Here is a 27,124-nt window from a genome sequence, read left to right on the forward strand (position 1 = left end):
CAGATAAATGCACGGCAAAACGATGTATGATACCATACATTTTTAAATTGTGAAAAAAATGCAAGGCGGATAAAAGCATTATCAATAAAATTAAGATAAGGATGTTGATATTATTTGGGCATTTGAATAAAATGAGTGAAGAAAGGACAGTAATACGAATGTATGAGGCGAATGTTGTTTTTAATAGGAGCAGAAAAAGACCGAGGGAAACTTGATCAAAATCTATTATTTCAAATACACGAAAATGACAAGGTCAATATCAGGTCAAGTCAGAATAATTAGCGGCTATGTATAAACAGATATATGAATGTCGAAGAAGCAAAGATTTTTGAAAGAAAGGTGTAGCGTTTTATGCCTACCTCATTTTACCTCATTTTATGCTCTCTGCCTACCTCGTTTCATGCTCTCTGCCTACCTAAATGCGAAGCGCCGAAAAAGTTAGTTAATTGGTTAATTAGAAATATCGCTTTTATAAAAAAAAACTTTTGATTTAACGACATTAAAATTGACAGGTATAAATTACTCAATAGGAACATTAAGTACCATTATTAAAAAAATACATGACTTTTTTATCATGTTTTACCATACTTCAGGGTAAAATGTATTAGATAATCATTAAATACATTGACCAAATTTTCATATAAAACTTGTATAAAGCCAAACTCTGTTTACGTAATTTTCGTATGTTCAGTACATGCCGCCAGATTGTATGAGAATGTTTGGAGTAGTAGTGGAAGTTTTCCAAAGTTGCAATTTATTTCGCCCTTTTGCCATCATGTTTCAATTATCCTTTTGTGTAAATGTAATTAGTCGGCGGCCGCTGGTGAAATATCGTCCAGAAACTCCGCGCCTTACGTCATAATAAATTTCTCCAACACCGCTATACTAGATCACATTTGAATGTGTGTACCATCCCTCGCTCACAATACCCAGATATCAAAGACTAAACTTGGACAAATCCACTTTGTAAAAAAGTTCTCAGTTTTAAACGCCAAATTAAGTTTCACGAAGTTTTTTCTAAAGCACATTTTTAAACTTTTTTTCTCTGTGCCCTTATATTCAGGCGTCGTGTTTTGTAATCATTACACGGTCAAAAGTAGACTTAGACATATGAATACCGAATACTAATACTGAAACACTCCTATTTAAGTCATTGCTCATTGGCTGTTCCCGGAAAACCAAACACCTTAATGAGTGTTGGATATAGTGCATACGATACAACATGACCTCATTTCGTTGTTTGTTTTTTTTTTCTTTTATACTTTGAAAAACGAAGGAAAATTCTGTGTTACATATGCATCGAATATATGGTTTAAAAAAACTATTTGTTGTCATTTTTTATAATATTCTGAATGTCTCCAAATACTTGTTCACGAATATGGGTTTTCTCCACTTAGAGTTATTTTTTTACTCTTTATTCGGCAACTCGGCATAGATGAAGAAGAATATGAATGTCTAGGTGTTTGCTGTCATTGGCTGGTTTTGTGTTATTATTTATAGTTGTTTGGTAAAAATATCATTTTCAATTTTCGATTCAAGCTTTCCGAAAAGAAATTAAATTGATTTTCTTGGTTTTTAGCTGCTAGCCATAGTAACTACAATTTTTTAAATAGTTTTTGATGGACATTGTAATCTTATTTTATTATTTTATAAAACCCTTAGCACACCCCAATGGCGCATAAGGCACTGCTTCATATAAACGCAGTGTTATCTCGATCGTTTACACATGAAGGAAAGGTGATCAGCCCTCCACTTCAGGTAGCAGTCCAGTGTAATATTGAATAAATATTAGAGTGAAAAAATCACTTGTATTTATTAAACTCCCCTGGGCATCAAACCCGGGACCTCCAGAATGGTAGACGAGCATGCTGACCATTACACTACGGAGGCGGACGTCTTAAGTCTGTGAAAAAAAATTATTTGCGCAAGTCGTTTTATATGCAAAAATACTGTAAATTGTTAAGCGTCCTTGAAGTGATTTCTCATGAAAACAGTGTTTTATAAATTGTCCATTATAAATTATTATTCTCAAACAGTGGAATAATTCAATAATGATTGTGTTGATTCTGCATTTCTAATTGAAGAAATAATTATGTAGCATTAGTTTTATTATCTTCCAGCTGAGATAACTTTCTGATTTCTCCGTATCTCTACCAGAAACAATTTGAGTAATGAATCGAGTAAGCTTTCCATCGAGTGAATAAATACTAAAATGAGATCTTGCTTCATTTAATTTTTGAACGCAGCCTACGAACCTTTAGTAAACGGCGAATCAATTAAACACAAACATTAATTTGTGATTCTAGTAGATTTTACGTCTAAATGCTCTTTTATCGAGCCTTTTCAATTAAAATAATACCCCATTAAAACATAAACATCGGGGAATGTTCCATTTAGAGTGTACACAACGCATTCTCCCCCGTTGCCGAGAATTAATCTTTGAGGTAATAAAAAGCGGTCCGCCTCTCGCCCAATAAAATTTTGCTTACATAACCAAACAGGAAAACGGGGCAATTTTTTAACCCACATATTTCACAAAAATGTGGCTGTCCCAAAAGGAAGCGTATTTAAAAATGAGCCATACACATACATGGGTATCCCTATATACTGTACACTGTACATATCCTCCCATAGCTGTCGTCAAATTCGCTCGAGCGACTCTCGCTGTTTGTGTCAATTTTAATTTGCCATTTTGACGACAACCTAATTAAATGATGTAACTTCATTTGATGGAAATCCGTAGTCCCCTGGTATAGTGTTTTACTGAAATATCAATTTAAAAATATTATTTTGATCTTCTCTGATTATCTCAAATCTTTAAACGAAATATATTTTTTCGTGGCGGGCTGTAATCCCGTGGTTAGTGTCGCGGACTCAGAGTTTCTTGGTTCGAACACACTCTACCACAATTAAATACCTATTTTTAATAATGAGCCGCTAAGGCCCACAGAAATAGTATTTAATTGAAAATAATAAAAACACAAATATTTCTCCAATTAAAAAAAAATAATGATTCGCGTTAAGTAAATGTAATGATTTTAAGAAATCCTTTTCATTCAAAAAGAATATAAACTTAAAAAATTTGCAAAAAGTAATCTATTTAGAATCCTATACTTCTTTGAAATTTTCACTGCTGTTCAAGAGTTTTTTTTCTTGTTTATTATACCATATCGCTCACTCCTTTCAAGAACGTCATAAATCAAAAATCGCCAATTTTGACTTGTGCATGTTTTCGGAATGCCCAGAAAATGTACTGTATCCCAGCAAAAGAAGCATATTTTTAACTTAATGTTTACCCGCTACAGGGCAGAAAGTGTTGTTTTTGCATTTTGAAGAAAAGGTATTGTTTCAAATAAACTAAATATTTTTCAGATGGAGAAAAAACCTTCAGGATTTACCTAAAAAGATATGTTGCATAGTTAAAATTTCAATAAAAGGCTTGATATTTATTTTTAATACATTGTATTATATTTTTTAACTTTAAAAACGTTCTACTGAAAAATCAAGTTTTTTTTATTATGACGTTCTTGAAAGGAGTGAGCGATATGTATTGACCTACCATATTTTTCTCTAACGTGTCGGCCAGCATTAAAGATCATTTAAATGCATTACACCTATGAAATTATAAGATGTGAAAAAAATGTCTCTTGTTAAAATAGCTAATTCCTTGATACTTGTACTTTTACAATCAGTATTTTAACTAAAATATTAGTTTGAAAACAAAAAAGTAATCTTTACTCTGTCTTTTTAAAAAATTAAACGATATTGGCTGTTATAGCGTATCTATATAATTTAAAGATATATATACATATTAACTATCTACATGTACAAACACACCATTTAAAAGTTAAGTATATTGAATAATATTGTAGATAAATATAAATTATAGCTTCGGAACTACCATAAATTACGTGCTAAATAAACTGAAATTCAGAATTCTGAAATCGTAATTAATTTCTTAATACTGAAGTTAAAGCTTGAAAGGGTTTTTTTCAACCTTATGCTCAGCAAAAAAATTGTGTTTTTATCCGAAATTTCTAAACTTATGTTTTCATGAAGTAAGATGTTAATCTTGAGCATATTTGTCGTCTTGATTACATGAAAACACTGTAAAATAAACTGTTATTTTTACCCACCTTGCTTTGTGTTTACCACTCAAATGCCAGTCGCCTTTACAAGTGACATTTAGGGGCGATTTCAAATCATAAATCTACCTGAAGTTGTATACGGACTTCGCGAGCAAACCTTTAGGGTCTAAGAATAGCTTAATATCGATCAATTAGTCTTCTAAGTCGAGTAGAAATGCAATCTTACAATTTAGCTCTCGGATCCGGAGACGGGTCCCATTTGAGCGTGTCTAGGATCCATTAATCCCCATAGTTGGGTTTTCACGCTGCATGACCACTTACAAATTAAATGCAAATACGGCCACTTTGTGTAATGAAATGCCAGGCCAATATTCGGGTGGCGTTCGTCACATGATACGATGATTTTGTACACTACATTGCCTGATTAAAAATATTTAAATACATCCCACTTTAAAAATATAATTCATCCTTACATTATCACCAAATCTAAGACAAAATTACTGTAATATTCATAACATAACGTTATTATTCATAAATGTGTATGTTTTATAAGTTATAAGCTTTAAGTATATCTTGCTTTTAATTTGTAATAACTGATTTTTTTTAGTCACTTAGTGTGTAAACGTTTATAATTTGTGGATTTCAGATGAAATCCTTTTTTTTAAGAAAATATATTGTAAAAATTAAGTAATTTTCGTATACAAGATGTTTATTCCTCAGACACTAGGGTGTGTTTTGGGACGGTTTTTCAGGCATTTGACTGTTATGGTTAATCAAAGTAATTGCTTACAATTTATATTATTCCTTCAAGTTATTGAGTCCTTTCTATATATGTTAGTTTTTAAATACTTTTAAAAAATTGGCAGTTTTTAACAATCAAAAATATACTGTGTATCTGTATATATATTTTTTTTAAATCCACACCTTTTCATTTTCTTATCAATTTTATATATTTTGGATTTACCAAATAAATTTCAATTTCAATATTTAAGGAACGTATTTTTTTCGATTAAAAATTAAGAATTAGGCGTAATAGCATTAAAATGAAAATGTCGTGTCTTACTATCTGTAATTCCTTTGATTGTACATTTTTTGTGAGAAACATGCATTTTAGTTAAAATCGTTTTAAATTTTAATTTTGAAATTTTATTTAATTCAATATTTTTCAATATTCCAAAATGTATCTTAGCATCATTTTTAAATCAAAATAAACCTTTTGATAAGTAAACCGTATAAGAAAACTAGAAAGATTGCAATTTTAAAGGATTAAAAATATTTTTCAATGCCTTGAGATGTAAAGAGTCATTTCCTGGCATTTCATCAATATGTCAAGAGTAGAAATTAGAGTGTAACCACTGAAGGGTTCAGGGGGTAGTTCCGTTCCATTACACCGGCTGGGGGCGGGCGAGGGGCCCGCCCGATGATGACACCACCATTGTCCGGACATGGCTGGCATCGCGACACGACTCGGACATAAAGGTTTCTACGGCAACAAAGAAGGACAACAAACCTTACTATCCACCCACCTGAACCCACCCTAACACCTTGGCTAGCACCCCCTTTACATCCACTCGTCCATCTAGGATTCTGCCCAATTGTTCAATGCCAACTGGTATTAGAACAATTCTTAATACGAGAACGTCGTTTGAAACTTTTCCTACCGTTTTGTTCAATACTCTTTTATTCTTCGTACTTTCTTAATGTACTTCCTTTATAAGAATCGTAATTTAAAGGGCACAATTTTTATCTACTTTTCATTGATCTTTTAAAAATAAATATTTAATATATACATATTACAAATATTTTAAATGTATTTCTATATATGTATATATATATATATATATATATATATATATATATATATATATATATATATATATATATATATATATATATATATATATATATATATATATATATTTATATATATATGTATATATATATATACATATATATATTTATTATGTATGTAAATATATGCAGTAATAAAATTTACGTTCTATTATTTATAATAATGCTCATTTGCCTGAAAATTATTATTATATTCTCATTTGAAGAATACGAGTTTTTTACAAATATGAAGATAATTAATTTTAACCATCGTATTTGTAATACCGCCTCTGTTTTTGTTGAATCTCATATTAAAAATACTCGTGTGATAATTTTGAAGAAAACAATAAAACGTGTCCCATTCAGTTAGTTCAGATATGAAAATAAATATTTATGGCATATTTATTCATTTATGTCGCTATTTTATTCTAAGCGTTTACTAAGAATTCACAATTAATTATGCGCCGGGAATTCAGGAATGTAATTTTTATGCTAGTCCCATTTGAATACCAATTTCCAGCAATCGAAATATGCATATTATAACTTTGCGTTGCATGAATGCAGTGACATTACACAGGGACCTCCCCCTTTTCGCGGTTTGATGCCCCTGCCGCAAATATACAGCCCAGGATGGGAAAACCGCAAATCTGAAATATTCATTCAGACATGGTCGCGTAGTGTGAATCTTCAATATATTACGGATTAATTCAATCGTGCTGGATTGGAAATATTTTACCTACAATTTCACAGCATTCCATTCCTTTAGGGACTACTCAAATTATTATAAATTATGGTATTTCAGTCACCGGAATGGATAATTTGATTATGAACTACATAGCTGTAACTGTCTACGCGTTTCTGTGGCTCAATCTACTTAAATGGAAAATGAATCATTTAAAATCCACAAATATATTATATATCTTTATCTATTTTCAGAAAGAAGCAACCAAAATATAATAATCTATTAAACAACTTGCAAACAAAAACATTGAAATGGTTTAGTGACAGAAACTTTATGTTTTATGTGTATTACTGTTACGTTCAGCAGGTATCGTTTTTTCGAAATTTAGGTAACGAAATTTTCAAGCAATCGGTGAATTCTTTTTAGATATTTAAGATTTTAAACAAACGTGTATTTTCATATATAAAGCAGCACAGCTGAATTTAACATCAAAGAACGATAATTATTTTTTCGGAATGATACTAAGTAAAAAAATATGATTAATACTTTTCCCAAGATCTCGAGATTAAAATTCATTTGAATAAATTTTTGTGACGATTTTTTTAATTTATATTTTTAGAAGAAATACGAAAATCTTGAAACACCGCAAATACATATATTTTCAAAAATAGTATTTTAATATGTAATAGATTTCTTCTTCAATTTCGCCAATTGATTTCCGTTTAAGGATAACTTCATCATATGTATAGACCGTTGAGAAATTTATGTTCTAACGCCTACCAGTAGAGCAATCAGTGCAACAACATATGTATAACATGTATACTATAATATATACACTACAAATTGCATAGTGTCTGATGGCAATTCTATGCATTCCTACCCTCCTAATGTACATCCTCTCCATAGACAATGCATTAGGGTGATTTCATTATATACTCACATATTATGTAGTCACATACATACACCAACATCAATATTTCAATTAATAATATTATGGCTAATTTTGTATTTTATAACTTGTAATAAAACTGAATACTCTGCCACACATAATTATTTTTATAAATATAAAACAATAATTTGTTGGTATGAAATACACATAATAATAGATAAACATATCATATAATAATCTAAATAAAAAAATTCCATACATTTTTGATTTTTAATCTGAAAATTTTACTAATCTAAATTATGAAAACGTCATTATGAAACATTAAATATTCTGATTTAATTATAATGCGCTTATAAAATGACTTTTATAATTTTAAATGTTAGTAAAAAAGTTGTAGGGTAAAATTTAAAATATAATTATATTTAGGTGAATACTGTATTCATGACAAATAAAAAATATTTCTTAAGAGTCAAGTGTACTATTTAAATTTAAATACTATACATACACCTTCATCGAGGTACTCGTATATTATCATTATGTAATTCGAATCTAACCGAGAGGTCGATTTTTGGTCAATATCAGCAATGTTAGTAAAAGGTCTAATTATGAATAGATATCCAATAAACCTAATGTCAATCCCAACAAAATAATAATTTATTTACAACATTTTGAGTGTGTCCAAACACTTGTACACAAATCTGGATTATATCCAATTATAGGAGTTATTTTTCGTATAATGGCTCGGATTATTAGCTAAAATAATAAACTAAAATCATATTTGGCGTTCCTCATGTACTCGTATGTGATTATAATCCATGATTCGGACAATACATACAATCGAAAGAGTCTCTCCTCAATATTCTTTTCATCTCACCAAAAGATGTCTCTAGTGAAATTTTAACGATTCAAAAACAATGTTTCGAAATTGGATCATACATACACATAAAGAACTTCCAAGAATTTGAGCAGTGTGCTTGTCAATCAAGCGTGCAATTGGTGAATGGATTTGGAATGGAATTGGAATAGGAAGTTTGGTTGTCAATAATGGGTAAAATTGGTGAATGCATGTAAAGTGATCACTTAAACCAGCCTATGACGATCGTAAGCCCCTTAAATGCCCGGACTTCCACATTCTTCTTCATCTTTGTGGAGATGTCAAAAAATAATATAATTAATTATTTAGTTTATAAAGCAAGTTTTTTGTTTAATTTTAGAAAGCATATTTTTTTCATTAATTTCCAAAAGTCTTATTCAACATTTTTTTTAATTCAAAAGTATTCCAAGGATCATTTCATAATTTTACATAAAAATATTATTAATTATATAAAATGCATAAATGAGCAGTTTTCATTTTGCAGTCATAAAAATCAAACAAATGGATTTCTGAAAATTAAAATTCCAAAATTAACTTTTAAAATCACCCTCAAGTCATTACAACCCATAAATGATTTTTTATTTCTTTAAATCAAGAAGCATATAAGGTGTGTTTGTTAAAAATTTTGACTTTACTTAATGCTCATGTACCATACGTATATAGGTAATTAAATTTTGAATCTGTTTAAGGTAAGTTACAATATATTACCCCCATATATGTTTGTGTCTTTCCGATTGTAAACGGGTATAAAATGTTATTTTTCTTGATATAATACAATAGCAATAAAACGAAAGAAAATCGTATTTAATGTAGGTACGTGGTTTTTCTAATATATTAATTCAATATACATTTCATATTTACTGACCATCGTCCGAATTCAGAATTATAACACTTTTTACATGTTTAATCGAATATCACAAAAAATGTTTTATTTATTTCATGTAGGGTCAATTTAGTATTCTATATAAATGATGTATTTCCCTTAATGTGTCGGATAACCGCCTTAAAATCTAGAATTCTTGTAAAGGGTGCGTTCCCTGCGAACTATTAAAGGTTGCGTGTTGATGAAAAAATTCTCTACTGCATACCTGACCGGCTACTTTTATAAAATAGAGGCTATTTTCTTGAGTATCGCAATAATTTCCTTTACCATCTACATTCTTCCATCTCTAAGTTGATAAAATAACAAAAACATACCCGAATGTTATTTTTACCAAAACGATTCATAAATTTTAAAATAACCACTGAGTTGTTAAAATCATATAAAAAAACACCTAAACTGAGATTTAAAAATAGTTAAAAATAGCATGGTTAGATTTTTTGTATTTATTTTATTTTTCTAAATATATTTATAACTTAATAATGTTTTACATACCACAGATAAATTTGACACTTACATATCTTATTTCATATAATAATTTCACATCCTCAACAATTCAAAATCTTATTAATGCTTTATTTTTGCCTATACAAATGCCAGGTCACAAACTCTGGAATGCTTAGGCTTTTTTCGTATAAGAAAGTTAGATTATTTGTCTTAAGCTGAGATACCTAATAAGCGTTGATAATCCATAGGGTAGATAATCCAGTGTCTGAATAAGTTTTAAAAATTGTGTTATTTCAAATACTTATTATCAAATCACAATAGTCATTGAATTAAATTTGTTGTATTTTTGTTTTTATTTTAATGATGCCTTGAAAATATGTTTGGTTTTTCTCTTTGGTATTTTTAATTGTTTGTTTGCTTGTTTTTCTTTCAGATGAACCGAGCTATACAAGTGAAACCAGCGGACAGTGAAAACCGCGGAGGTAGGAATTTTCTAAATTCTACTTTCTCTGTTCATTTCATTAATGTTTTAATTACAAATCCAGAACAATTACGAATTTAATCCTTGCAATGAATTTAAATTGCTCGTAATGAATTTGTTAATTGGATATTATGTTTGATTTAAATCTGGGTATTTATGCATAGCAAACAAAGTAATTTATCAAATAATCAAATTGTAGACAGTTTATTTTTTCACACATTTTGCGTGTATCCTTATTTACAAACCTGAATTTGTCTTGCATAATTTAAATAAGGATATGTGCTAAATAAAAAGCTTACTCAAATAAATCATAGATTCTGACACGAGCTCACATTTGAAACGACTTGTATGAATAAGTATGATACCATATGTATGAGTTCCAAAAATTTTAGTAGTGTGATTATTAATGATGAGTAGAATCTTGAGTGTTACACATGCAAAAAGCGATCACTTAAACCAGCCTACGATGGGTGATAAGTCCTGTAAAAACCTCAACCTCTATGTTCTTCTTCATCTATGTTGAGATGACATTGTTTTTTTTACAAATAAATCAATTTTAACATATAATTTGAAATGAAATTCAATAACGTTTTTTACTTGTATTACTATTTAAAATATTTATTAGTATTAAAATAAGACCACATAAAATAAAAATAAGAAAAAAATTGAGTTGACTCATATGTTTAATTTAAAAGAGATAAGAGATCGAGAAAACTCTATTTTAAAGGTAAATTATGTGTTATGTGCATAAAATTAACCAAAAAAAAATTAAATTTATAATAACATAAGAGTTTCTTGTAATAAAATAATTAAAATAAATTATTCCAGCTTTTATCGCATTTTTTCTCTCCTAATTTTATTTGTATTAAAAATGAATGAAAATTAAATAAAATCGATAAAATAGATTTGAAATAATCACCTGTATACTCATAATAAAACATTTGTAGTAACTGATATTTTTGTTATTAAAAAATAAACAATAGTCATTTAGAAAATACCAGCATTGAAAAAACTTTATTGCGATGATGATTGCGTTCTGTGATACGAGTTATAATAAAATTCTCATCGGGAACATTATTAAATATTATTACTACCTAGCATTCTTCGTAGCTATAAACCCAAATTATGTTTTGTCCGATATCATGCAACACCGACTTATTTATGTTACTACTGGTTCTCTATATATATCCGATACACATGCACAAAATACATGTATCGTAAACTGTTCCACAGAACCTACAAGGGTAATAAAATACCCCATTTTGTTTTATCCCCATAATGAACGGGTGAGGACAGCCCCCAAACCCAACCCCTATTCTCTAACCTAAAAAATCCACGCAAGATTAAGATCAAGTAACAATAAAGTCAACATCCGACAGCACTGCCATCTAATCATAGTATCGCAAATTAACACGAATTAATAACCCAAACTTTGCGTTAAACATGTGTTTTTATTTAAGCGGCTTACGCTGATAAAAATAAATTCTAATACAAATATCACGTGTTTGTGTGCGTGAGGAATAAGAATTTTGCTAACAGATGTTTATTTTTAGAAGGACATTAAAACAATTACTTCTCCGTTTACAAATTTTAAGGCAATCTACTCGTATTAGCACTTTTTTATGAACCACATTAGGTCGGTTTTATAATATATTTACATTTAATAAAATATTTCGTAAATCATTATTCTGTAAAAAAAAAGAACTATAAAGTTTTTGCCACTTTTATTTTATTTGACCAATGACCGGGTTTTGTCATTAACATTGAATTTTGTCAAGCCTCCCACCAGTATGGTGATGTCGGTAACGACAAAAGCCGGTCATTGGTCAAATAAAATAAAAGTGAAAAAAAGTATACAGTTTTTGTTTTATTTTATAAAATGCAATAACGCTTAAATCATTATTCGTTTAAAAAAAAAATAAAACTAATACTTAAACAAATAATAAATCTAATACGAGATTGTAAAATGATGGTTATTACTTAACTGAATCCAATGACATAAAATTGTAGAACCTAATTCCAAATTTAGCTATAATAGTTAAATTAACCCCAAATGATGCAAAACAAGACAACATTCACAATTCCAATTTTCCACCTTTGTCATTTTATATTAAAATTTAGGAATTTTTATAACAATACTTCTATTATTTTTAAAACTGCTATAATAACATTTTTGATATTTTTACATAGAAGTTTTGTTTTAAATTATACTTAATAAATATACGTTTCACAATTCAGAAATAAATATACATATGTAAGTATGTGAAATTAAATTTTTAAAAAATTTTAAAATTTAATGAATCAAGAATAACGTTAAAATAATTATATGGATTGTTACGAAAAAAAAACATAAAATAGTACTTCTTATTGATTTTAAAATTGAAGAGAATAACAAATTATGATATAATTCTAACTTAAAAATATATACAAAATTACTTTAAGATTCTTTATTTTTAACTGTGTTTTTTGTATCCGAACACTCGTTTTATTAACCGTACACCATACATATATTTGGCGTACTTGAATTCCTGTCATCGTCCTAGCGATGAAGCTTTCTACATGTTTACACATCGTATGTTTGACTTAATTAGTCTAATAAAGCCTCCAACCCCCGCCAGCAGATAATATCAAACAGTAATACCAATCCTCACGTACATTTCACAATTAAATCTAAGGGAAAACGAATTTACCAATGCTCAGCATACATCGTTTGATTGAACATGTTAAGCCATAATTTATTCATATCCTCAGAGACGTTTAAATACACTAATTGCTTGAAAACTTATATGTAATGTTTCGTGATATTCCACTAAGTAACCAAGGAAGGTTGAAGTTAGATAGTTTTAGGTTAAAATAAACTAAATATTGAATGATAACTTGAAATTTAATCCATTAGGGCTTCTATTACAATATTTATACATTAGTGATATTTCATTTATCTTTCAATCTATTAACGATATCGGTTCACAAAACACATGTATAATATTTGGATAACGATCGTAATAATACGCATAATTTTTATTTTGATATGTAAAGTTGTAGGATTATTTTACATGTATTTTGGTTTTCTAACCGCTTTCTAGATAAGTTTTTTTTTTGTGAAATAATAAAAACAAAAACAAAAACAACAAAAATTGCACCGTTATTTTTTTGCAAAATGAGTCGAATCGCTTGTCACACTTAATTTAAAGACATAATAGCATCTATAAATTCAATTGGAATTTTAAAATAAATCAATTTTGATTTTGTGGAATCCGTATCACTTTATTAAATTTAATCAAAAAGTATGTTATTAGATTAGTTTAAAAGCATATTTTTTTGAGAACGAAAAATCATTTTTTTCTCTAAATAAAATATTTATTTAATATATATATATATCCAGAAACGATCACATCGCTTTTGTGTAATCATACAATGCAATAGTAGCTTATGCATCATTGGATTGATATGAGAGTAAAAAGACGAGTAAATGACTGCCTGTCGTCATCACCCACATTAAATAAGTATATGATCATACCAAGCTTTTCTCGGTGTACTTCTACTTCTATTTCTTGCAATAATTACTTTACATTTTTGTAATATTTCCACATTTTTATTGTACATGTTCATACCGTCTCAACACACATTTCGTGGTTTTATCGATACCTACTGCTTATATTATCCTTTTATTTTTTCTTATTGCACCATTTGATCGTCTATCATACATTACATGACTTTAATTTATGTGAGTGATTCCTTTTTAACTGCATTAAGTCTTCTTTTATCCTCTTATGCTATCTCCATTCTTTGATTTATAAGCATCGTAAAGATGATAGTAAATAGAGCTAAGGCACTTGGGGTTGCATACCGATGCTTCTTAAAGCTACTGTATGGGGTAAAAGCTTAAGTGTATATGTCCATCAGGATAAAACTAAAACTTTGGTTAATAAAACTTTGAGGTAGTCAGGCTTTTTAAAGTGAAACTTCTTGGGTGGCGATTTAATCATAGATAAGTGGACGAGAATTGAGAGTGAAATTTCAAGTACGCGTCACGTTTACTAGACGCATTTCGTTATATGAGAGAGAAGAAAAATATAACGTAGATAGAAGGAGAAAGAGTGTTATACATTCCACGCCAATATACAGGCATTGAGATTTGCTTGCGTATGTCGATTTTTTCTTGGTGGGTAATTCAAAATGTTGGAGTAGGTAATTCAATTACCCTTGGGTAGTAGGTTCCCGACCACTGGTGTAGATCATATTATTTTACGACATTAAAATTCTTTTGAAGTCTGTTAAACATGACACCTTACAAGAGCTCAGAGCAGACGTGTACTTAGCTTTGAGAATAGATGTTTGCGAAGAATTTTTGTAAGAAACGAAGAACGTTTGACTTTGTAAGAAATGAAGAGATAAGGCGTAGGACGCAACAGATCTTGGTCACGAGTGTCGTCAAGAAAAGACTATGTACTCCGCATACCTTCCGGTAGCCTAAATTGAGCCTGCCTCTTTTACAACGCATCGGGTACGCGCCGCTCAGGACGACCACTGCTGACAATTCGCCGGTAGGTCTCGTCTGAATTTCAGGACGCGGACCAGGCTTAGTAGGATGCGCCTGACAGAAAAACCTTGAGACGGTTTCGTAGTTATACAGGAGAAAGTGGCCAAGTGCATTTTTTACAAAAACGTGATCATTGACTATTTGATATCTTAATAGCTTAATATTGCCCTGAAAAAATCCCAAAGCGATTTTAAACTTGGAAGTATAATATATTTACTTGTTAAAAATGACTAACTGCATTGATGTATATTTTGTTGCCAAGCAAAAGTGACTTAAATGGCCCTCCTGAACATTTAACGTGTTGTCAGTTGGTCACTTTCTCCTGTACGACTACGGTTTGTAGACTACATACGTTTCACATAGGGAGCGAATATGGTATAAAAATATTGAAATTCATTTAATACCAGGAAAATTCTGTATAACATGAAAATAAAAATACAAAAAAAACTAACTAACCATCACGCCGCTTCTCCGCAGGGGTGGGCAGAGAGAATAGAACGCCACACCACTCTGTTCTTGCAAACATTCTTCGCCCTTCCACGTTCATGCATCTCCTCATACAAACCTGCCGATTGTTTCGACTCCTAACTTGACTACTTTTAAGTATAAAAATACTTTTTCAGACATTAAAGTTTCCGTTTGCATAATTGCCGTGGAAAATTAATTTCACATTTAAATTATTATCCTGATGCTGAACAACACAGTAATTTGTCGCCAAGTGACACACGAAACACTTACTCGGTAGTTTATTGTTATTTCCCCTAAGTAGCGGTTAGCCACTTCAAATGCGCGTATTATATGTACGTTACATTTCTACAATAATAAAGCATGTTGTAGATATTCAGCGCACGGCTCTACTTACAAGAGGGGGTGTTGCAATTCGAATAGTAAAAAGTACAAGAATGCGTTTAAATTTATTCTATTTTTATTGTTTATGGCAATAAACATGGTTATACGTCACTTTTTTTTAATTAAATTAAATTTTTTTACTCAATACAGTGCATGTAACGTATGTATATCACACTCAACACAGTGCATGTAACGTTTGTATGACGAAATGAACTATTTTTTTCTTATTTTTATACTAAAGGTACTTTAGGTTAGTAAATTTACAAATAATGCATATAAACGGAGTGATTGTTCGAATAATTTTACTCAAAAATTTATTAAAGTGGTTTATATTTTTGTTTTTAATTTTAATAAATTGCATTTCAATTGAAATAATATTTAAAAGTCGTCCGTATTTTTTTAAACTAATTTTGCTCCAGGTGGATGAAACTAAAAATATACAATTAAAATAAAAATATTCTTTGGTCAAATGCGTCTAAAGTTATAACCGATTATTAAGAAATATATTTTAAATATTTATATATATATATATATATATTTATATATATATATATATATATATATATATATATATATATATATATATATATATATATATATATATATATATATATATATATATATATATATATATATATATATATATATATATATATATATATATATATATATATATATATATATATATATATATATATATATATATATATATATATATATATATATATATATATATATATATATATATATATATATATATATATATATATATATATATAAATATATATATATATATATATATATATATATATATATATATATATATATCCTTACATCCAAGTCCACTATCTATCTAAATAAATAATAAGAAGTGAGAGTCAAAAAAAACTATTATTTAATTCAATTGCAACGCCCATGACACGTAATACTAAACACTGATCATGGCAGACACAATGCTTCTTCACAGCCACTATTACTTAGCATTTTCAATGTTTTCGATTGGATTGGACTGTTTCAAAGATTTTCAATACTTTAATATATTCACAAGCTTTGTGATATACCTATTGGATATGTGTGCTTTCTTTTCCATTTAACCAGACTGAACCACAGCAATGCAAAGATACGATAAAAGTTTAATAGAAGATATAATTTTTGTTGTCCATTATATCATGTTATGTTATTTATGTAAATTACGATCAAAGTAGAAAAACGTATTATAGCGGCTAAGTAAATATTTGTTCGTTGTTGTGCGTGTGTTGTAGCAATAGTTTTGACGTGTTTATTTAAGAGTGCGAGACATAAATGATACACTATTATCTCAAGTGGCAAAGAAAGGGCTTTCGTTACCCTTTGCACGGATTGCATCCATCTCTCACTCCCGCATAAGTTAAGGTCCCACAAGACGGAGATAGCCTTAATAATATGAAAACGTTCTCTAACAAATGACAAAGGTTGCGTGTCAGCAAATCCGCCCTCTCGGTTTAAGGTCGGTGTGATCAATGTCCTATTTATAAGCTGAGCATAACGTGTTTCGCGTGATAAGGTATAAAACATGAGAGTGAATTTATCTAAGTCGCCAGCCACTTCGCGGGGATAGGTACTGTGAATTAGGGTAATATTATTATGTACAGAATTGTTTTTTGCACCCCCCTAGCCAGTGTTGATCCTTCGATTATTCTCACAAACTTTTTACGTGCATTCCGTCGGCATTCAATTATTGTAACCCACGCGAGTTTTATTTGAGTTTTTGATGAAGCAATTAAGGGTTAACGATCGTGTTTGTTGAATTTTGGTAATAAAGATTAAATAATAATTCTGACCCAAAACTTCTACGACAGTTAAACGCTTCATTTCGATTTTAATTACTAAAGAAACAACAATCTTTTTAAATCGTTATCATTTAATCAATCATAGCAAAACCAAAAATACTGTCGATTTTAAATATCTGTTGAATTCTTTAATTTTTTCTAGGTAAGAAATAATTTTTACCTCTGCTATTTGTTGATATTGAACAAATTGTGTTTCCAAGACGTTTTCTCTGAGAATTTAATATCACTATTTATATGCGGTTTCTGATTTCAGCCTAGATACATAATTTGTCTTGTCACATACAAGCTTCGTGAGGCATCTTCTCAGAATGATCAATTAGTGTTCCAGAACTCGACTGCGTCGCAACCCTCAGTCACATGCTCGCATTAACAATCACCCAATTATCTGATGAATCACACGAACTTTGTTCACCAAAAATTAATTAACCTGGAAGGCTTCCCGGTAGCGTCCTTAATTTGAATAAATTCGTTACTTATCAGATAATATAGTGTTCACAGACTTAAAAACTTGATCCACTAGACAGATGATGTTGCGTGTTTCGGGGGCAAAACAAAACCGAACGGCTTTAACTCTTAAACAGTGAGCTTTTTGGTGATTTATTTCCCCAATAAAAATTAGCATATTTTTTCGATGCGGTCAAACAGATAAAAACGGGCGAGTAAATTAACGGTAGAAAATGAATTAAAACGAAGGCAGAAGGCGGCAGGCGGCAGGCGGCACTTACACCTTGGAAGGGTTGAATGCGGCACGTGGTGTGTGCCGCGCAGTAGGGCAAAGCCGCAGTGGCAAGGAAGTGGGCCGAGGAGAGTTTTTACGAACGCGCTTTATTTATAATGACGCTTTCCGCCAGGAGTTAAGGAGACATTTCATGTTTGGTCGCCGTTATATCCAAAGTGTGAGCCGGCTATGTAAGGCAGTAAAATTTTACGTTTGTTAAGAGATTCGCGAGAGATAGGGTGAGAAAATGAAGTGCCGCGCTTTATTGTACTTTTATAAATTAACTTACTTTAATGATGACTGAAGACATTGAATATCTTACACACACAAGGTTTTGCTTTTAATTTTACGAGCAATATAATAAACTTTATTGCCAACCTCGATCTCTATTTGAAACCCGAGAAAACGAATGACATATTTGGCGAAATCCTTGCTTGCTATATTCTTTTACAACAAAAAAAAACATTCTTACTACGGCAAACACCTTTATATTTTTGAGTATTTATATATTTATTCAAAAAAATTGAGTGGGTCCAAATACTTGTTCACAAATCTGTATTATCTCCAAGTAGGCGTTATTTCTTACATTCTTTTTGACATTTCAACAAAGATGAAGATGTAGGTATGTTACGATGTCAAAAATTAACAATTAAATTACCTTCTATTTGGAGATAATCCAGATTTTCGAGCAAGTATTTGGACACACTTAAAACGTTGTAAATAAATAGACTGATGAAATAATAAAGTGAAATAAAATTTAAAATGATGGTTGCAAGCGTTACTCAAGTATGTGAATATAATCCAGGATTCGGACCTGACGTACAAATGAAAGAGTCTCTGCTTCGTAAAAGGTTTCTCATCCTGCCATAGATGGCTCTAGTGAGAATTTGTGTGGTGTTGTGGTCAATTATGGGTATAATTAGTGAATGTGTGTAAAGTGATCACTTAAACCACCCTATGACGGACGTTAGCCCTGTAAAGGCCCAGACTTCTATATCATTTTTAGCCTTTGTATATATGAATTAGACTTTTGAATGAATTAGCTCTCCTTAAAAAAATGCAATTTCTCTAATAACTTTTAAGAAACTTCTGAGACATTACTATTTATCATAAGAAGCCTAACTGTCCATCAAACCTCCTCCCTTAGTTTTTCCCTCTACTTCCTTCCTTAAACTCCCAGTTTTTTTTATATATTTTAATTTGTAACTTTTTAGCAATAAGCCCGCCAACATACTTATTTTCTTTTTTTTTCTGTATATATATATATATATATATATATATATATATATATATATATATATATATATATATATATATATATATATATATATATATATATATATATATATATATCTTTGCCGATAGAAATCAAAAAGTTTGGGGTTCAGATCTCATTACGAGTGAGCACGATTCTCTGAAGACGAAGCGTCCCGTCACAGGGGAGTTTCGGAGGCCTTCGGAATATTTGATATTTATATAAAACACACATTCCACAGAGCGGGGCATCCAGCCGTGAAAGGATTACCTAACCCTTTTCATCCATCAGAGGCCGTAATTAAAGTTTCGACTGACGCATTCCCAGTGGTAGGTGGGCACTGTACCAAGTACCGGGCGCGCATAAAGGACTAATTATTACAATCTGATCAGTGTTGTCAATCAAACGGACCCCCGCTAATAATCCTGATATTGGATTTATATTAAGCCTCCGATATATGGGGATACATTCACATACACGGATTGCTGAATCTGCGGTAGATAGCCATGTCGCTCGTGAGTTGTAATCTGAAACAGTTGTACGAAAATTTTTATGTAATCCGATGATACGGTTTTATGAATCGTATTGATACATAGAATAAAATAAAAAATATGTTATTTTTTCCACATTAATTATATCATCAAACTGGTCTGATGAAGTTGGTTACGACGAAACCAGGCTTATCAAATAAAATTCGTTTAGAAAAAAAAATAGTTTTTATTTTATTACATCAAATGCATTTCCCCCAAGAAATGTCAGTGTAAAACTTAAATCGTATTAATCAACTCAACATTTTATGATTTTTTATATGTTAACAATAAAAGTTATAAAAATATATTTTTATTTTGTCATAAATAAATGTTAGTAATATTTGTATATAACCACTCATCCAGATTTTCTTAACTACCGGTTTCAAGACGTACCAGTCTCTTCGTCAGGATAATCACTACAGCAGCATGCAAACAATACTGTAGTATTATTTACACGTCATCACTATACCACTATTCACACACTTACAGCCAGGAGTGGGCTGCAGGGGGCTCGGAGGGGCTCGCGCGAGCTCCTTGTTAAGTTTGACTTGGGCCGGCGAGCCCCTTGTTAAATTCAGAGAAATCAATATTCTCTTTTTAATTCAGTCCATAAATGTCATTTCTGTGGTTGGTTTAAATGTATATTAAGGATTTTTTATTATTATTATGAATTTTGGATAGTTAAAACAAAATTACACACACCCCCCCCCCCTTTTCTAAGTACCCGCGAGCCCCTTGTTAAAAAATTGGCTGCCTACCCCTGCTAACAACTACACAAAATGTTGTTCATATGCAATTTTGGTCTACCCGAGTACCAAAATCGGCCAAAATCGCATGTGATCAACATTTTGTGTCGTTATCGGTAGATCTCGGTAAATGGTTATACTCACATAGTAATATTACTAACATTTTTGTAAAAAAATATACAAGTAAATGACTAACCACAAAGTAGACGCTTTAAATATTTATAATATTGAGAAACGCCATACTAATCGGTGTTTAAAAATAATCTACACCTCTTCCACATTAATGCATTTATTCATGCATACCGCCGATTATGCATGAAGAGACGCCTGACCTAATCACTTTCAAGTATTTTAAGTATTTCATCGTGCTTCTATTACCAACAACATTCGCCTCATAAGTTTATTTTTCGTCGGTTAGTTTTCTAATTGATGTAAGAAGTAAAGACGTGCTTTCATATTTACAATAAATAATGTTATTGGATATAACTGAAGTAGTGTCAGATATAATAGAGGAGGCAGAGCTCCTTCGATCACAACATGAATTAGCGATACGCCAACTAAATGGCAAGAATAACAAAAACTTATTCCAAGTTGGTAAACTCGACAGGTGAGCTCTGAATTTGGGATTTCGTCGGTAATTATTGATTTACTCTGGCTTTGGGGTAAATTTGAGCGCGCACTCCTTACTAAGGGTAAAACATTAATTAATATCTCAGTCTTGGGTGAATACATAATATCCTGAACGCAAATGAAGAGAGAAGAGTACTACGCGATATAGAAAATGTAAAATCTTATGGTGAACGATGTGCTGAAATAAGTTAAAGTAAATACAAACCTATCAGCGAAAACTAAACTAGCAGTACACAACGGAGTTCTGGTTTCAACCCTTATGTATATTTAACCTAGTGAAGCGAAGTGGCAATAGGAGCATGAAAGTAGATTGCATGCAGCCGATATACGTTCGCTCAGACGAATGTGCGGCAAAACGGTCTTGCGTGAAAACATAATATCCTGAACGCAAATAAAGAGAGAAGAGTACTACGCGATACCGAAAATGTTAAATCTTATGGTGAACGATGCGCTGAAATAATTTAAAGTAAATACAAACCCATCAGCGAAAACTAAACTAGCAGTACACAACGGAGTTCTGGTTTCAATCCTTATAAATATATTTAACCCAGTGAAGTAAAGTGGCAATAGGAGCATGAAAGTAGATTGCATGCAGCCGAGATACGTTCGCTCAGACGAATGTGCGGCAAAACGATGTGTGATAGTTTTTCGAATTGTAATATAAGTATTTTTTTTTTTTTTTTTTTGTTTCTGCATTAAATAATTTTTTTGCCAAAAATCCTTATTTAAAAAAAAATATAACGTCTTGATTTGGGAAACTTTCAATTTTAATTAATTATTATTTTAAATATATAATAGTCATTTAAAATCATAAAAAATAATGTTAATAGAATACCCGTTTTTTTAATAAATTCAAATATTTGTTAAAGTCAGTAAATGCCTTATTTAAATATATTAACTAAAGAAACGACGTCTAAATAAATTTGGGTTTTATTTGTGTATAAATTGAAAATGGTCTATATATTGTATTATTTGCTTTAAAAATGTTACGACGTAGACGATTCCTTGAAAGTTTTACATTATCAAAACGTTTCGTTAGCATTGTGCGTTTGTTATTCCTAAAACGTGACAGTATTTACCGTTTTGGGACTCGTATTCGAAAAGTAATTTCAGCGATCGCAAAGTAAACAGTTTGCACATACAATAGTAAACGCCTCCGAAACGATCATGTGGAAGTAAAAATGTTTAGAAAGGCGATTTGAGTCCGGAATGGCCTACGAAGATCGAAACCTTCTGGCAAACCTCCGCTCGGTAGGGTGACTTGTCTTAGGAGGTACGTATGTGTCGTCTAGGTTTACAGCCTCCCTTTATGACGCCAATATACCGAATAGGTAATAAAAAACAATATCGGGCCAACGGATATAGACCGTACACATTCAATATCAGATCCTCTTCCTTACACGCGTGTTTTAAATTTATTTTTCCAAAATTTTGCGCCAGGATCTCAAGTCTGACTTTTTTGTCATTGAAAAAGGGAGACAGCGTTAACCATTTCACCATTCAACTAGTGATTTATGCTGGTCGTTTACGTGATAAAATGAATTTGAATTTGAAACCTTCTTCATAACTTATTGGCACTTCCTCTTTTATCGAAGCAGGTACTTGATATTATTCAATATATTAAAAATTTATTGTAGTTTATCTGCACGTGTTGAATGGAGTATAATTTACAATGTTAAATGTTTGACCTCATAACTTCATTTTTGTTACAGAATATTTTATGCGTCAGATGAAATAAGATTTTTCTCTTTTGTATTTTCTAAAAAAAACTTGCCTTTTACAATGTTAGCTTAACCGATAAAAATATTGAAACAAAAAGTGTAAAGTTTTGCTATTCTTTTTGGCGAAGTTCAAATAAAATTTCTCGGGGAAACTCTCGGAGATATGTAGTCTTCCACACTTCGGAGTCGATACAAATTCCATCCCTTCCATCCGAAGTTTTCGCATCTTATATCGTTATCATCGATCTCCATTGTTCTGGTGTTAAGTTGTTTTGTTTTCAGAGGTCTGAAAACGGCCCAGTTGAAAAGTTGTCCAAGTTTTCCAAACAAGTTAGTGTATCTGCCAGCCGCGGCGGGATTCTGAAATCCTGGCCGAGGTACCGCTACCCAGCGGATAGTACGTACGCTCGCAGATCTTCTTCTGCTAAATTGTTTTCCTGAATTCTCCCGACACTTCCCTTTATCGCTCATCGCAAAGTGATTTACAAAATAGATATCACCATCACCATGATTCTTTGTAGATTTATTTTACCTAATTACGCACTTAATTGATAATATAATACAATATTGATAAGTTCCTTGCAACGAATATTTTGTCAAAAATTCAGATTTTCCATCAAATTAAATTTGTAATATATTTTGTATTTCAAGTATAAGTAACTTTGTGGTGTGGTCATATAATATTGTCATTAACATTCATCGTTCGCTTTGTATAAAACCATACAAAAACATTACTTTACGACTACCGGTTTCGGAATAACCATTATGTCACATATAACACAAGTCAATTTGAACTATAAGTTTAAATGAAACTGAGATGGTTATTCAAAGAAATATCCAAGTATTTTTAGTTATAAAATCAATACGTAATCTCAACATTCATATTTTGCTTTGCGTTGCCTTAAATAAAAATAATAATAAGAAATGTACACATTAAATTATTTTTTATGTACAATTTTTTAAGGGGTACTCGATAAAAAACGTTAATTTATATATTTAAAAAAATTCACCCACTCTTCATTTTCGACCGACAAGATATTTGTGGATTTACTAATATATGTAATTGTAAATATAATAAATATTATTTAATTAATTTTATCAATAATAAATAAATTATCAAAAAAGTGCTTTAAAACTTGGTGTTTACAGGATAATATTTTTTGTTGTTGTTCTTTTTGTATTAGTCGATTTTATTTTTAGGTTCATTTTGCACCTGAGAAATAAACCCTACGTAAAGAAACACATTCACATATATCATACAACCCACACATTGATCATCATGCCGGCTTAATTGGAAGCCATCTTACCTTTCAATAAAATAACAACCCTTTGCACATTTCTGAAAATAAATTTAATATAAATGTGAAGGGATATGTCTATTTCATTATTTATGAACAGCAAAATCTGCTGGACTCGAACAAGCTTTAGCACTTAGGATACGGTGTCAATAAATTATAACCCTAAACTTTATATCAAAATGAACACGCCCGTCTTGAAGGGGGATCTAAAAATGGTTCTTTTCCAAACCATAAAATTATTCTTGCTTTGTGTTTGATGCGAAAAATAAAAATAAAATTATCCTCAAGAAACTGCTGACACGTATCCAGATAATCTTGTATTCGTGTCCCATATGTGACGTTTACTCAAATATTTGATCAGTATACATTTTTGATCATTTTGTACAATATAAATATTCAACAAAATAATCTGTCCTAATTCTACAATGAAGTCGCTCCCAGTTAAAGGGTGACACGAAATTTTGTGTATAACTCCGCTTTAATAAAAATAAATTATTGCAAAAAGTTCCCAACTGTCGCACTTCATAGCGTTACAGAAATTTTACGCATTTCCGTTTTTGACGGTTATTATCATACATAATTAATCGCCTCCCGATGACGTCTTCTTTGTAGGCACAGCCGACGAGGCCCGTTCAGAATTTAATACGATCGACCTAAAGTTTGATGCAATATTAACCGAATAAAACATTTTCCGAAACACGAGACTTCTCTTCCTTCGCGGCGGTAAGTTTATGAATTAAGCGGAGTATTAATTTTAGCCCTCTCCCTCCGAAGCTGCCATGACGCTTTGCCGGTCGGGTATTACGCGGTAATGCCGTAAACAAAGATGAAATTAATGATGCGCACAATGAAAATCCGTACTAAACCGAGTTTGTGTTTGGCGGAAAACAATAGGAGCTTTGCACCGCTATTTAGATGAATAACTAATCTAGACGCGTTCGTCTTGGAGACGGGCGACCCCAGCAGTCGAATATTAGCGACAGGCGCCGCCGCACACTCCCTCGGATTGTCTTGCCGGCCAGCGACCACGCGGGAGCGGTCTGGAACCATCTTGCGGCATCGCTCACCATTTATCGCAATATCTTTATCGCCGCTTTTTCATACACTCACTGAATCATTTGACATATTTTCTGGAAGTATGGCACTCGCCCTGTTTCACGGAAAACAATAAAATATCGCCCGTTATGAATGCTAAATACCTTCCGGGGCAATAAAACGCACTCGTTGCTGAAAACGTTGCCTAAATTTACCCGTTTTATTGAATTATGACCTTTGATTCTATCTCTATTTGGGATTTATTTTAACGATGGATAGGTACCAAAATAGTTGCAATACTTATTTGCGGTCATTAAATTATATTATATAAACTTGTACAAATATATATTTATAAACATACAAATGTACATTATTTACATCTTAAAAAATGTGCCTAACAATAGTTTTTGTTATGTGCCCTACTAACTTTCTTCAAAATTCAAAATAAATCATTTATCGGACGATAAAATATTGAAAGGTTCAAGAATACTCGTATGCCCTGAATAGGATACGATAAATAAATAAGCTTATTCTTAAATACGATTGTAATCTGGGAATATGAATACCGAATTATACCGCTTAACCTTAGGTTATGAGTAAAGAGAGTCGTACATTACGTACCCGAGAGGTCAAAGTTAGATTGAACCATGACCCCTATTAGCTGTGCATCCAAATCGAGTTTAACTTAGGTAGGTATACGGATTTCGGGACGGGAGCTTTTTTCCAACAAAGACCGTCGACATACCATCTGTGAAGGTTCACTCCAAACGAGGGCTCAAGGGTCGTACATTCGTCAATGTCGAATGGATCACAGTCACTAATGCGAGTTTTTTGTTTATCTGGTTAAAGTTTTAAAGGGGACATTGCGGACAGTGAATATCCGCGCTGTGACATGTCAATTCCGAGATTCCCTCTTTTTACACAAGGCCTTAATGCAAGAATGGACAGCGAATCTAATATTTATGTGCTTGTCCGGATTTTTCCTAAAATTTTCACTGGTTTTCATCACAAAAGCTTTTAAAACAATCGAGTACTAAAAGTAAAATGATCGCGGTGATTTAAAAATAAGCGGCGCTCATAAATCCAATTTTAATAAGGATAAGAGGGGAAAATCCTCGGGTATATGACAACTATGTGTTTGATGATCATCATATATCAAAAATATAGTTTCTCGTAGTTTAGGTACGTGGCGCTGGTAAAAGCTGGCCTCGTAAATTATACGCAAAGTACTTCATTCGCGGGTGTATCGCTGCACGGTAATAATGCAAACCAAAATATATGGCAGCACTTAGAAAATTAAAAGGATCAGCTCATCCCACGATTTCTATTGTGTTTCTGGCTCCATTATAACACTGGCATATCATATCAGCCGAGTGCATTGATGGACACAACCTAATTGCCTAAAAATATCTATTCAGTTGAATTACAATTAGTTTAAGCTCTAATCTTCCCATAAAACCCCAATTAAATGATACGGATAATAATTATTATAAGAACTAAGTAGTTCAGAAGAAACCGAAACATTAAAAGAATTCGAGTGAAAATGTATATGAAGAGAAAAGGGTAATAAAGAGGAAAAATGGGGATTACCTTTAGCCATTCAACCCTTAGTGGATTCAACTAATCCACTAAGTACTGCCTGTCTTAGAGTAGCCTATAACTCCCGAAAACGACGTAATATAAAGTTATTTATCATATTAAAAAATGTATATATCATACTAGCTGTACCCGGTCACGCGTAGCTATGGCTCAGTCCACTTGGAAAAGAAAGCATTTTCAATGCCATAACAAGGCGAAAGAAA

General features: G+C 31.3%; 1 protein-coding gene across 7 annotated transcripts in view; it reads left to right on the top strand.

The window, feature by feature from the left end:
* The window catches only part of bru3 (CUGBP Elav-like family member bruno 3), a 207,418-nt gene that overhangs the window by 4,645 nt on the left and 175,649 nt on the right, over positions 1 to 27,124 (top strand). For all 7 annotated transcript variants that reach the window (XM_088257255.1, XM_088257256.1, XM_088257261.1 and 4 more), the window contains exon 2: positions 10,124 to 10,172. In XM_088257255.1, coding sequence (XP_088113381.1) covers positions 10,124 to 10,172 — 49 coding nt within the window. The remainder of the gene's footprint in view (positions 1 to 10,123; positions 10,173 to 27,124) is intronic.

This window comes from Brachycentrus maculatus, unplaced genomic scaffold, assembly GCF_059751285.1.
Source record: "Brachycentrus maculatus isolate JH-2025_06_01 unplaced genomic scaffold, ASM5975128v1 h1tg000077l, whole genome shotgun sequence".
Classification (NCBI taxonomy): domain Eukaryota; kingdom Metazoa; phylum Arthropoda; class Insecta; order Trichoptera; family Brachycentridae; genus Brachycentrus; species Brachycentrus maculatus.